Genomic DNA, 15,231 nt, shown 5'->3' with positions numbered 1-15,231 from the left:
CTTCATCGAGCTTGTGTTGAATGCTGCCTGGCCTGGGACTCACTCTTCAGTGTAGTTTCCCTTTGGCCCACGGCAGGTCCAGAAATGCTGTCCAAGAGCCAAGTCCTGGAATTGGGGGCCACAAGAGCCTGCTTGGTGCTCTACTTCCCTATGGCAGAGTTGGTACCTAAGGTGTAAGACAAAGCTCCCTTACTTTTCCCTCTAATTTTCTCAATCATAGTCTCTCCCCATAGCCATCATAGCTAGTAATGTGCTGAGTTTCACCTGAAGCCAGCATGTCTCAGAGTGGCATACTACCTGGGTATTGCTACTGGTTATTCAGGGCCCAAGGGCACTTTATTCAGTAGTTGATGGGTCCTGCCAGGACTGAGTCCTTCCCTTTAAGGCAGCAGGTTCCCTTCTGGCCCAGGGTGTGTCCAGAAATGTCTGGGAGCTAGGTCCTGGAAAGGAGGATTCATGACTCTGACTGGCATTCTATCCTACAGTGGATGAGCTGGTTTGCAAGATGTAAGACAGAAACCTCTTTATTCTTCTCCCTCCTCTCCTTAAGTGGAAAGAAGGTGTCTTGTTTGGAGACCATGCTGTGTAGCCTGGGTTTGGGGTAGGGGTGGTGCAAGTACTCTCTTAGCCACTCTGGCTGTGTCTCAACAGGTTACGTGCCTCCTTAGTCCACTCACTTTAATCTAAGTTAAGCACTAGGACTCCCAAAGAGTTGCAGTCCTTGTGGCCTACACTGCCTTTGAAGTTTATTTAGAGCCTCAGAACACTTTAGCTCAGGGTGATAAGGCTTGCCAGAACTGAAGTTTGGACCACTGGGATGGGCAATTCCCCTCTGGCTAGAGTTGGTTTAAATATCCCCTCTGTGGGTGGGCATTAGCTAAGCACAGCCTGGTTTTGCATTCTGCCATAACAGGGTATCACTGAGTTCAATGCAATGTCACAATTCCTGCTGGGGGGTGGGCAAGGGGTGGCACTGGTGATTCAAGACTGTTTCTACCCTCCTCAGTGCCTTTTTCAGCGACATGAAGTTAAAACCAGGTACTGTGGGTGTTCATCTAGTTTTTGGTTCTTATGAGGGTGCTTTGCTTGTGTAGACAATTGTTAAATTGGTGCCTGTGCAGAAGACATGCTCGGTCAAGGCTTCAATTTGGCCATCTTACTTTGCCCCCTCCCTATCATTTAAGAATCTATGATACAGTTCTTGATCTTTAGGAATTTTTGTTAAAAGGGAAAATGAAGGCAGACAGAGGCCTTAAAGCAGAAGTATGTATAGGGTATACCTAAAACTGAGTGAAATCTAATTTCTGTGCTACAGCATAGAAAAATTAGAGGGAACAATACTGACAGAAAATCTTGGTAAAGTTGTCAAGGGAAATATCACATTGGGACTTTTAGACCATGTTAGAAGTTTGAATTTTATTGCCAGGATAATAATAAGAGTCTTGGTAAACATTTTGATTAAAAAAGATTATGGTAGCTGAAGTCTGAAAAATGGATTAAAGATAAATGAGAATAGATGCAGAGAGACCAGTCAGAAAATTGTACAACAGGCTGGGCGTGGTGGCTCATGCCCATAATCCCAGCACTTTGGGAGGCTGAGGTGGGTGGATCACCTGAGGTCAGGAGTTCAAGACCAACCTGGCCAACATGGTGAAACCCCGCTTCTACTAAAAATACAAAATTAGCCAGGTGTGGTAGCACATGCCTGTAATCATGGTGAACATGAGTAAAATATTGTCAGCAGAATTGGAGAGAAGTATACAGATTAATAAACGAAAGTTTTTGATTGACTAAATTTGGAAGATAAGGCAGGAGTCAAAAATGAAGCTACTAACCTAATTGAAGTAGATAAGTTCTTAGAAACACAAAGCTTACCAAGACTAAAATCATAAAGAGATAAAAAAATCTAACTAGATCTAGTACTAGCAGGGAAATTGAATCAGTAATAAAAAATCTCCTAAGAAAGAGAAGTCCTAGATCTGATGGCTTAACTGGTGAATTCTACCAAATATCTAAAGAACACAAATCCTTCTCAAACTTTTCTAAAAAGCTGAAGAGGGTGGAATACTTCCTAACTCATTGTGTAAGGCCAGCATTACCCTGATTCCAAAGCCATACAAAGACACTGCAAAAAGGGAATACTAAAGACAAATGTCCCTTATGAATATTAAAACAACAATCTTCAACAAAATAGTAGCAAACTGAATTCAAAAGCATATTAAAATCATACAGCATGATCAATTGGGATTTATTCCTAGAATGCAAGGATGTTTCACCACAGGAAAATCAATCCATATGATACATTACATTAACACAATGGAGAGAAAAAAGAAACAACCACATTATCATCTAAATTGATGCCAAAAAAAGAACAAAATCAAACACTGTTTCATGATAAAAACATTTAATAACTAGGAATAGAAGGAAACTTCCTCAACACAATAAAAGTCATATATGAAAAACCCACAGAAAACATGCTCAATGGTGAAAGGCTGAGAGCTTTTCCTCTGACATAATGAATAAACAAGGATGCCTGCTTTTGGGATGTATTTTCAACATAGTACTGGAAGTCCTAGGCAAGAAAAAGAAAAGCCATCCATTGAAAAGTAAGAAGTAAATGATCTGTTTGCAGATGATGTGATCTTATATCTAAAAAATACCCTAAAGATTACACAAAACACTGTTAGAACTAATAATGGAATTCAACAAAGTAGCAGGACACAGAAAAAAACAGACAAAAATCAGTTGTATTTCCATATACTAACAATGAATAATCAGAAAAGGAATTAATAAGGACAATTTGATTTATAATAGCATCAAAAGGAATAAAATACTTGGGAATTAATCAGGGAGGTGAAAGACTTCTGCAATGAAAACAACAAAAGAATGCTGAAAGAAATTTAGAAAGACATAAATAAATGTAAACACAAGCCACGTTTGTGGATTGAAAGATATAATATTGTTAAGATATCAATACTACTCAAAGCCACCTACAGATTCAACACATCCTTATCAAAATATCAATGATGTTTTTAGCAGAAATAGAAAAACCTATCCCAAAATTCATATGGAATCTCAAGAGACCTAAAATAGACAAAACAATCTTGAAAAAAAAGAACAAAGCCAGAAGACTTAGACTTCCTGATTTCAAAATTTATTTCAAAACTATTGTAATGAAAACAGTATGATACTGGCATAAAGGCAGACAGACATATAGACCAATAGACTAGAGCTAGAAATAAACCCTCCTATATATGGTCAAATAAGTTCTGAGAAGGGTGGCTAAGACCATTCAGTGGGGTAAAGGACAGTCTTTTCAGCAGATGTTTCTGGAAAAACTGTATATCCCCATGCAAAAGAATGAAGCTGAACTCTCACCTAATAACATATACAAAAATTAAATCAAAATAAATCAAAGACTTAAATGTATGGCCAAAAACTTTAAGACTCTTAGAAGAAAACATAGGGCAAAAGCTTCATGATACTGGAGTTGGCACTTGATTTCTAGGAGATGACACCAAAGCCCTAGGTGACAGAGAAAAAATAGTCAAATTGAACTTTGTGAAATAAAATATTTTGTGCATCAAAAGACACTCAACAGAATAAAATGGCAACTTATAGAATGAAATATTTGCAAATCATATATTTAATATGATAATAATATCGAGAATATATAGAGAACTCCTGAAACTCAACAAAAAAAGAAACAACTCAAAAGGCCTTGAATAGGGCATTTCTCCAGAGAAGATATACAAATGGCTAAGAAGTACATGAAAAGATGCTCACTATCACTAATCATTAGGGAAATATAAATCAAAACTACAATGAGATTCTACTTCACATTTATTATTCAAAAAAAGAAAAAGAAAAAAAAGAAAAAAAATCAAAATAGAAAAGTGTTTGCAAGTTTGAGAAGAAACTGAAACCAACCCTTGCACACTGTTGGTAAAAATGTAAACTGATATAGCTGCTGTAGAAAACAGTATGGCAGTTCTTCAAAAAACTAAAGATAGATAACATATGATCCTGAAATTCCACTTTTGGATATATGCCAAAAGGAACTGAAACCAGAATCTTGAAGAGCTATTTATACACCCATGTTCACAGCAGCATTGTTTACAATCACCAAAATGTGGGAGTAACCCAAGTGTCCACTGATGAATGAATGGATAAACAAAATGTGGTATATATACAAAATGGGTATTATTTAGCCTTAAGAAGAAAAAAAAATCTGACCAAAACTATATGATTCCAACTCTATGAGGTACTTGGAGTAATCAAAATCATAGAGACAGAAGTAGAATTGTGGTTGTGGAGAGGAGGGGAGAATAAGGAATTACTATGGAATGGGTACAGAGGTGCAGTTTTACAAGATGAAAAGAGTTATGGAGATAGATGGTGGTGATGCTTGCACAATATTACGAATGTATTTAATACCACTGAACTGTACACTTAAAATGGCTAAGGTGATAAATTTTATGTGTATTTTTATCACAATAAAAAAATTAGAAAAGATCCCTACAAATACACATAAATGCATATACATTTAACTTAAAAGGGTTTGTACATATTAAGAAACCTATATAAACTATATTAGAGCAACCAGTATTAGAATTCATGGAGAACAAGCTAAAAACACAAATGCTCAGGGCCTATCCTTTAAACAAGACGGGCCTCATTTTTTCTTAGCTTTCCTGGAGAGGCTAATATACATCAACATTTGCAAACCACTGTTTTATAAATGATTGTGGAGAAAAACTAAGGAGTGAGGGTCAGGACAGAAAGAAAGAAGTAAAAGGAAATAGTAGAAAGTGTCTGACCCAGTCCAATAATTGTAATGTGCTGTAAACTGAGGAGACATTATTAGCTCAGCTATTTGCATTTGAGATATACAAATAATATTATTACTACCATGATAACATTTCTGTACCAAGGAATGGTTTGCAGCTTGTTAACCAGAATTAGGTGTGTGTGTGTGTGTGTGTGTGTGTGTGTGTATGTGTGTGTGTGTACATAAGAAGACTTTCAAGACATATTGCTAAGCAAAAAAAGAGAGAAGAGAAGTTTGGGCTGGAGCTAATAACTGGAAGCCATGGTAACTGTATGATGCAAATATGAAACATGAAACAACACAAATGCTATGATTCCACTTATTTAAAAGTTAGATTACATGTTTCCATCCCAGCCACTCCCAAATCTCATGTCCTCACATTTCAAACCACAGTCACGCCTTTTCTACAGTCTCCCAAAGCCTTATTTCAGTATTAACTCAAAAGTCCACAGTCCAAAGTCTCATCTGAGACAAAGCAAGTCTCTTCTACCAATGAGACTGTAAAATCAAAAGCAAGTTAGTTACTTCCTAGATACAATGGGGGTACAGGCAATAGAAAAATATACCCATTCCAAATGGGAGAAATTGGCCAAAACAGAGGGGCTACAGGCCTCATGTAAGTCCAAAATTCAGCAGGGTAGCCAAATCTTAAAGCTCCAAAATGATCTCCCTTGACTTCATGTCACACATCCAGGTCATGCTGATGCAAGAGGGGGGCACCCACAGCCTTGGGCAGCTCCGCCTCTGTGGCTTTGCAAGATATAGCCCCGCTTTCCACTGCTTTCATAGGATGGTGTTGACTGTCTGCAGCTTTTCCAGATGCATAGTGCAAGCTGTTGGTGGATCTACCATTCTGGGGTCTGGAGGAAAGTGGCCCTTTTCTCACCGCTCCACTAGGCAGTGCCCCAGTGGGAACTCTGTGTGGGAGTTCTGACCCAGTATTTCCCTTCTGCACTGCCCTAGCAGAGGTTCTCCATTAGGGCTCTGCCTCTCCAGCAAATTCTGCCTGGATATCCAGGTATTTCCATACATCCTCTGAAATCTAGGTGGAGGTTCTCAAACCTCGATTCTTGACTTCTATGCACCAACAGGCCAAACACCATGTGGGAAACTGCAAGTACTAGGGTTTACACCCTTAGAAGCAAGGGTCTGAGCTGTGCCTTGGCCTGTTTTAGCCACAGCTGAAGCTGAAGTCACTGGGACACAGGGGACCATATTCTGACACTGCACAGAGTAGCAGCAGCCTAGGAAACCATTTTTCTGTCCTAGGCCTCCAGGCCTATGATGGGAGAGGCTGCTGTGAACGTCCCTGACATGCCCTGGAGACATTTTCCCCATTGTTTTGGTGATTAGCATTTGGCTCCTCATTACTTATGCAAATGTCTGCAGCTGGCTTGAATTTCTCCCCAGGAAATGGGTTTTTCTTTTCTTCACATCATCGGGCTGCAAATTTTCCAAACTTTTATGGTCTGCTTCCTCTTGGACACTTTGCCACTTGGAAATTTCTTCTGCCAGATACCTTAAATCATCTCTCTCAAGTTCAAAGTTCCACATATCTCTAGGGCAAGGGCAAAATGCTGCCAGTCTCTTTGCTAAAGCATAGCAAGCGTGACCTTTACTCCAGTTCCCAAAAAGTTCCTCATCTCCATCTGAGACTATCTCAGCCTGGACTTCATCGTCCATATCACTAACAGCATTTTGATCAAAGCCATTCAATAAGTCTCTAGGGAGTTCCAAATTTTCCTACATCTGCCTGTCTTCTGAGTATTCCCAGTCTCTAGGAAGCTCCAAATTTTCCCACATTTTCATGTCTTCTTCTGAGCCCTCCAAACTGTTCCAACCTCTTCCTGTCATCCAGTTCCAAAATCACTTCCACATTTTCGGTATCCTTATGGCAGCACCCAACTGTACCAGTACCTATTTAATATATTAGTTTGTTCTCATACTGCTAATAAAGACATACCCCAAACTGGGTAATTTATAAAGGAAAGAGGTTTCACAGTTCAGCAATGCTTGGCAGGCTTCAGGAAACTTACAATCATGGTAGAATGGGAAGTAAACATGTCCTTCTTTACTTGGTGGCAAGAAAGAGAATGAGAGCCAAGCAAAGGAGGAAGTCCATTAGAAAACCGACAGATCTTATGAGAACTCACTCACTATTACGAGAACAGTATGGGGGAATCTGCCCCTATTATTCAATTACTCCACCCGGTCCTGCCCTTGATACATGGGAATTACAATTCAAGATCAGACTTTGGGTGGGAACACAGTCAAACCATATCAATCTCTGTCCAGGAATTTGTTTGCCTTTCTCCTTCTCTACACTTGGACTATAGAAAGAAAAATTCATATTTTAATCCAGTAAATCAAGGTCTTTTGATATCCTATCCCCAAATCCAACTATCCCTTATTTTCTTATGTTGGATTATTATTATTTGCTTATTTTTTGGGCCAATGGTAGAATAAGATTATATATTACTATGGAAAAACAAATTTCAAAAGATATTATTTTCTATAAAATGTCTTCTACTTAACTTCTAGAGGGCTGATACATTTTACCCTTATATGTAGCTGCCAGGGTTTCTAGTCTTCATCTTTCACTAAAATTGTGCCTATCATAATAGCTCCAAAATTGCCTACAGAACATTAGATAATGGCAGAAGAATGGAACCAGTAAAAAGAACGGATGCAAAGCTAACCTTTTTGTTTTCAATGCATCTATCGCTCTAAATAATTTTAGCAGACAGTGTTTAGTTCTCCTTTAGGTTAACATTTCACTCTCAATATGTTAGCAAAAAAAGGATACATAATTGTACTTTTCCTTATACTTACTGTAAAAAGGTTTCTTCTTATTTAAGAGTAGGTATGCAGATGATTGCATGAGTATATGTTAATGTATTTTCTAGAGAAATAGAGAAAAATTTAAAAATGCTTGAAAAGCCAAGTGTACAGTAGGATATGATATATTAATATATATGTTTCAATAAATAAGAGTGAAAAACACATTTACAGTACTGATAACATGGCAATTTATAAGTTAACTTGTATTAAGTAAGGTTTCTGAGTCTCTTTACATCTAAAATGGGGATCAAACATCTCAGAGATTTGTTTAGGGGCAGATAAAAATAATGTATCTGGGTACCTGAAAATCATAAAGCACTGTGGTGTTATTTTTAAACTGTTCAAAATCTAAAAAGTAGTGTTGTTATTATTGAGATGAAACATTGTAGACTGGCATTTATATTTGAATTTTGGAAACTATTTGAACCAAAAGTATGAAAATGTGCTTTAAATAAGATTTTATCTACAGTAAACTCATGTTTAATCTACACTGAAAGTATACCTTATAAACTGAAGGTAATGCAATAAATGCTATCATTTTTATGGTAATAGTATATACAAGCAGTTAGCATTATGTAAATAAAAAAACTAACTTATTTAATAAAATCTTGGGTTAGTATATGTATTCATAATGAGGTATTAAAGAGAACTTAACAATAATTATTGCTTATTTACATATTGCATGTAAGTAATACCAGTCACAAATATGTGATTAAAATTTAACAAAGAAATCGATTTTAAAAAATCAAAGATTAACTAGAGATTTTTCCAAAATACATTCCGTTCAAAAACATTCATTCTATTAACCAAGATTACATATCTTCACTTATTATTTTCTTCAATTAATAAACTTCAGTCAGAATTCTCAAGCAGTTTTAGCTATGTAAGAGAAAACTGATGGGAAAGACTTTGGCACTAGATGAAATAATTATTTTGGCAATTCTTTAGTTTAGGGATGAAAATAGTATTAAGACTAAGAGGTAAAGGTCAAAGTGAAATTTTAAACTGAATTTACTGAGGTAAAACTGCCAGAAAGATTCCTTCTTTGAAAAGCCAGCCTCCCTAATCCTTACTCTCCACACTGTTTTTACAGTGGTTTCTAAATGTAAAGTGATAGTAATGAGCTAACATAGCTGAGGAAAAACAGAATACTAGAACATCATGTCCTTCGTACAGATTATTTAGATATAGAAGACTGTCATAAAGTTCTTGGGCAGACTGCAAAGTAAAAAAAATTAACCGTTAATTACTAAACATGTAATAATGATTTTTTACTCTTTTGGAGTGCTTATTATGTACTAGACACTGAATTAGGAGCTTTACATATATCATTCTTAAAGTAACTCTGCCAGGGAGGTATTATTTTAAGTATGCTAACGATTACAAATAGGGAACTAGAGAGGTTATGTGAATTATTCAAGATTATATGAAGAAAAAGGAACAGGGTTGAAATTTGAAACCAAGTCCATCTAACAGCAAAGCTCATGCTTTTTCTATTATAAAACTCTGCTTCACGGAATAAATACAATAGATACATGCAGAAATGAAAGCAAAATTGATTTTTCTTCTAATATCCACTTTTAAACTTCCATTCTACCAGTAACAGAGTACAATTTATCTCAATTTATAAAAGCCGCTTTTAAAATCTGTTTTTGATTCAGACATAAGAATATATAATATGAACCTGAATTCTGATTATGCTAATTTTAATAAACATTCTTTTTACAGCATGCATATATTATTTTTGTAGCTGCTTTCTATTATACTAACACATTTGAACCTTCAAATAGACAATATTAAAAATGCAGACATTTCAGATAAGAACAAAAATTAAAAATATTTTATGTACAGAATTCTATAAACATAAAAAATTAAACAAAATAGGTACTTTTAGAAAAAATTGAGAAAATAAACATGTTAACTAAATAGAAATACTTTTCAAACAACATGAACTTACAGAAGTGGTTTTTCAGACAAGTTTCCTCTATTTATATAAAAGAGATAATTCCTTTTATAGAAAATGATTAAATAGCAGACAAAAGGAGAAATAAATAAAATTTAAAAAATAATTTCAACTTTTATTTTAGATTTAGGAGTACATGTGCAGGTTTGTCATAAGGGTATATTGTGTGACGCTGAGGTTTAGGGTGACTCCTGTCAGCCAGGTAGTGAGCACAGTACCCAATAGGTAATATAATTTTAAGACCAAAGCCTGACAAGGACAAAAAAGAAAAGAAAATTATAGACTTATCTAATCTATAAACATACGTGCATAAATTTTTTAAAAAACTAGCAAACCAAATATAGCCAGTATGTCTTTTTGTTAGTGACCAAGTAGACTTTATCTCAGGAATGTAATGACCATTAAATATAAGAAACTGTAATAATATAATAGATTATCACAATAAAAGATGAAATAATTCCAAATTAATACAAAATAAGCATTTGATAAAATTTAACATTCATGATAAACACTCAGAAATACAAAAAAGATGGGACAATAATTGTCTCAATAAAGAGTATAAAAAACATCAAACTTAATGATGAAATTAGAAGCATTTTCATTAAATTCAGGAACAAGTCTACCTACTCTTAAACTAGAGGTTCTGTCCAAAGCAATAGACAATAAACAATTGGAAACATAATAACTGGAAAGAAAGAGATAAACTTATTCATATATATAGGGGTGTGTGTGTGTGTGTATTATATACACACTGTATATATATATAGAGAGAGAACTACATATATATAGAACTGTATATATATATATATATATATATATATATATATATACAGTTGATTGAATTAGCTACAAACTATTAGATTTAGAGAATCAATACCAATATACTTAGACACTAAACACCTTTAATTAACACATAGGTCAAAATATTAACTAAATGGAAATGAAAACACAACATCAAAATTTGTGGACTGCATCAAAAACAATGCTCAGAGGAAAATGTATCGCTTTGAATGTATATATTAGAAATAAGGGAAGTTCTAAAATCAATGATCTAAGCTTCCACCTTAGAAAACTAGAAAAAGAACAGCACATTAAATTCAAAGTGAGTAGAATAAAAATAAAAATCAGAGCAGAAATCAATGAAATTGAAAACAGTAAATCAAAGTAAAAGAGATCAATGACACCAAAAGCTGGCTCCTTGAAAAGATGAATAAAATCAACAAGCCTTTAACCAGCTAAGAAAAAAAAGAGAGATTATTCAAATTACAAATAGCAGAAATGAAAGAGGAGATCTCAGTACAGATTCCATAGACAATAAAATGATAACAAAGGAATACTATGAACCATTCTATGCCCATAAATTTGATAGCCTGGATAAAATGGCTTGAAAGACACAATATGACAAAACTTATATGAGAAGAATTAGATAATCTGAATAGGCCTGCATCTACTAAAGACATTCAATCAATAATTAAGAACATTTCCAAACAGAAAGTATCAGACCCAGATGAATTCACTGGTAAATTCTATTAAAGACTGAAGGAAGAAATTATGCCAACTATCTACAATTTCTTTGAGAGGACAGAAGCAAAATGAATATGTCCTAACTCATTCTGTGAGGCCAATATTACCCTAAATACTAAAACTAGACAAAGACATTACAAGAAAACAGTATCTCTCATGAACATAGATACCAAAATCCTCAACAAAATATTATCAAAGTCAAATCCAACAATGTATAAAACAAATTATATACCATGAACAAGTGGAGTTTATCCCAGGCATGCAAGGCTGTTTTGACATATGAAAATTAATTAATGTAATTCATTGCACCAACAAGCTAAAGAAGAAAACTCACATGATCATACAAATAGATACAGGAAACACATTCTACAAAATCCAACATGCATTTATGATAAAAATCTCTCCGCAAATTGGGAATAAAAGAGAACTTACTCAACTTGTAAAAAACATCTACAAAAACCTACAGCTCACACAATACTTTCTGGTGATACCCTAGAAGCTTTCCTGCTAAGACCAGGAACAAGGCAAGAATGTCCTCTCACCATTTCTTTTTAACATTATATTATATGTCATATCTAATGCAATAACACAAACAAAGAAAATAAGAGGTGTACTAATTGGCAAGGAAGAAATAAAACTGTCCATTTTTCAAATAATGTGATCATATATGTAGAAAATCTGAAGGAACTGAGCAAAAAACTGGAGCTAATAAGTAACTACAGCAAGGTAGCAGAACTCAAAGTTAATATAAAAGGTCAAACGCTTTCCTGTATACCTGCAATGTACAAATGGAATTTGAAATAAAAAAAAATACCATTTACATCAGCATTCCTCAAAATCAAATACTTAGATATAAGTCTAACAATATATATATATATATAAGATCTAAATGAGAAAAAACTATAAAAATCTGATGGAAGAAATCCAACAACTAGATAGATGAAAAAATACTCTATTTCCTGGATAGGAGACTCAATAAAGGTTGAATATCTCTAGTTCCAAAATCCATAATCCATAATCCAAAATGTTCCAAAATCAGAAACATTCTTAGCACCAAGATGATAGTCAAAGGAAATGCTCATTGGAGCAATCTGGATTTTGTATTTTTGGATTAGGAATGCTCAATCAGTAAGTATAATGCAAATATTCCAAAATCAGAAAAAATAAAATAACTGAAGCACTTTTGGTCCCACACATCTTTGAAAAGAGATAATCAACCTGTATTGTCAAGAGTTCTTCCCAAACTGATATGTAGATTCAATGTAATCCCAATCAAAATAGCAGCAAGTTATTTTGTAGGTATCAACATACTAATTTTAAAGTTTATTGGAAACAAAGACTCAGAATAACCAACACAGTATTAAAAAGAACAGAGTTGGAGGACTGACACTTCTGAGCTTCAGGACAAATTACAAATCAAAACAGCATAGTATTGGCAAAACAACAGACAAATAGATCAATGAAAAAGAACAGAGAGTTCAGAAATCAACCCACATAAATACAACCAACTAATCTGAGAAAGGAACAAAGGCAATAAAATGGAGAAGTCAGTCTTTTTAACAAATGATTTTCTGCTATAAAGAGGATACAATTCAAAATTTGAAACAAAGAAACTATTAAATAAGTTTGTATTTAGAACTGCTGAATTTCAAAGTTTCAAGCTATCTTACAGGTCATCTAGAACAGTGTTCCTCAACTTGTTTGGCACCAAGGACTGTCTTCATGGAAGACAATTTTTCTATGGACCCAGGATGTGGCAGATGGTTTTGGGATGATTCAAGCATATTACATTTATTGTGTACTTTATTTCTATTATTATTACATTGTAATATATAATGAAATAATTACATGACTCTTCATAATGTACAATCAGTGGGAGCCCTGAGCTTGTTTTCCTGCTACTTAATGGTCCCATCTGGGGGTGATGGGAGATAGTGACAGATCATCAGGCATTAGATTCTCATAAGGAATGTGCAACCTAGATCCCTCACATGCGCAGTTCACAAGAGGATTTGTGCTCCTATGAGACTGTAATGCTGCTGCTAATCTGACAGGAAGCGGCGCTCAGGTGGTAATGCGAGTAATGGAGAGTGGCCATAAATACAGATAAAGCTTTGCTGGCTTGCCTGCCACTCACCTCCTGCTGTATGGCCTGGTTCCTGTGACCGGTACCAGTCTGTGGCCAGGGGTTGGGGATCCCTGATGTAGAACAACATTTACCATTTACTGACAAATGAGTTCCCTCACCAAAATTCATTACGTGGAAATATCTTCAGCTGAATATTTCTAGTATTTGAGAACTTACTTTCTTCCGGGCAGGCAGAAGACAACTACTACTTTTGGAAAACTATAATGCAAATATTTATTTATAAGTGTGGGTTCTTATTCTTTTCTCTCTCAAGATATTTTAGAAATGTCTTATAATCTTTCATATATATATTCATTTAGCTGTTTCCCTCTCTATCATCTATATATCTAGAGGCAGAGATTATAATTATTGAAATTGCTCTGTATTCAATCATAAGTAGGGTCATGTTTATAAGTGACCTTAATATAATTTGATTGTGATAGAAATATGTGAACAAATGAATGTACTCATATATTTGGGGACATAAATAAAATCATAGAAAGTGCCATATCTGAAAAGCAATACATACATATTAACTGAAATTCAATTTCATGGAAATAATTATGATACTATGATAATATTAGAATATTCAAAATGTATGAATTATTATAACTGAAAGCTTTGTTGACCATATTTATAAACTGTGTTTAATAAGAATGATAATGTTGAAACACCTACATGGCATAGTTTTAAAAATGCTGTTTCTTCTGTCAACCAACAATAAGTTCCTGCTCTATTAACAACTCTTTTTCTATTTTTTTAAATTCTTTCTTTGCTTCTGTAATCTCTTACTATATAACCAATTGATATATAAACAGATACTACAAATGCATACAAAAAAAGCAAAACTTGCTACCTGGAGGAGTACGTCAGAATAATCTTCCTAACTCTAAAACCAAATAGATATAATGGTTTTCTGGAATATTTCTATGAATCAAATCATGTGTTAGAAAATATCTACATTAAAAGGACATAAATGACACCATTAAGAAAAATAAAGATACTAGGGTATATTAATTTTAACATCCATCTCCTTTTAGAGCTTGTAAATTAAATCCACAAATACATACCAGATCTGTCTTTGGAGGATCTGGACACTCAGCAGAGAAATAAGGTGCCGAACTTCTGACTCCACTGCTGTCAGAAGTTGGCTTTGGAGGTTGAGCATGCTGTCTGTAAGTAGCACTTTTAGGAGTCCAACAAAACAGGTTGATAGATTCTCTCACACAGCGTTCAATGTCAATTTCTAGATAGAAATGTTTTAAAAAAGCAAATGTATAGAATTTAGATTGCTCTTTTAATGTAATAAACACCATCTCTCCTAAGTGAATATATCTAAATATGGCTAAGATGATAAGTTATTAGAAAAAATGTCAGTAAAAAAACAATGTAGCTATTAATCAGGATATTTATGACTGGATTGATGGAAATATTTGGTATAATTTGCTTACATATATTTGTAAATGTATCCACTTATGTTTTCATGTGTGTCTTTTACTTGGAATTATCTACATATACATATGTATATATTTCAGAGTATCATTATTTAAATGCCACAGAATATAACACATCTCCTTATTTAAAAATCTGCCAAATTTATGCTGATAATGTTTCCACTTTTCCAATGTGAAACAAAAGTTGTTGGAGGAGAGTACAATTTGGGAATGGGTAGACAAAAGATTTAGAAGATGTTGATTGCTGATTCAGAATGAATTCTAGTAGAGTGAACTGACAGTTTTACTGCCATTAAATAAGATATAAAATAATTAGAAAAAAATTTTCAGAATCTCAATTCAGCATTTCTCAATTTTTCTTTTTTTCCTGTTTTGAGACAGAGTCCTGTTCTGTCTCCCAGGCTAGAGTGCAGTGGTGCAATCACGGCTCACTGCAACCTTGGCCTCCCAGATTAAAGCAATTCTCGTGCCTCAGCCTCCCTAGAAGCTG

At 34.5% G+C, this 15,231-nt stretch overlaps 1 protein-coding gene across 8 annotated transcripts in view; it reads right to left on the bottom strand.

The window, feature by feature from the left end:
* TBCK (TBC1 domain containing kinase) overlaps window positions 1–15,231 on the bottom strand; it is a 270,052-nt gene that overhangs the window by 115,894 nt on the left and 138,927 nt on the right. For 6 of the 8 annotated variants that reach the window (XM_055296817.2, XM_063611122.1, XM_063611121.1 and 3 more), the window contains one exon: window positions 14,358–14,533. In XM_055296817.2, the coding sequence (XP_055152792.1) occupies window positions 14,358–14,533 (176 nt within the window). Of the gene's footprint in view, window positions 1–9,726; window positions 9,885–14,357; window positions 14,534–15,231 lie in introns of those variants that run through there. The other 2 variants (XM_063611123.1, XM_063611124.1) reach the window with 1 other exon arrangement.

Source organism: Symphalangus syndactylus, chromosome 10 (assembly GCF_028878055.3).
Source record: "Symphalangus syndactylus isolate Jambi chromosome 10, NHGRI_mSymSyn1-v2.1_pri, whole genome shotgun sequence".
NCBI lineage: Eukaryota > Metazoa > Chordata > Mammalia > Primates > Hylobatidae > Symphalangus > Symphalangus syndactylus.
The sequence above is the reverse complement of the archived record's forward strand: the minus strand, read 5'-3'. Positions and strand labels throughout refer to the sequence as shown.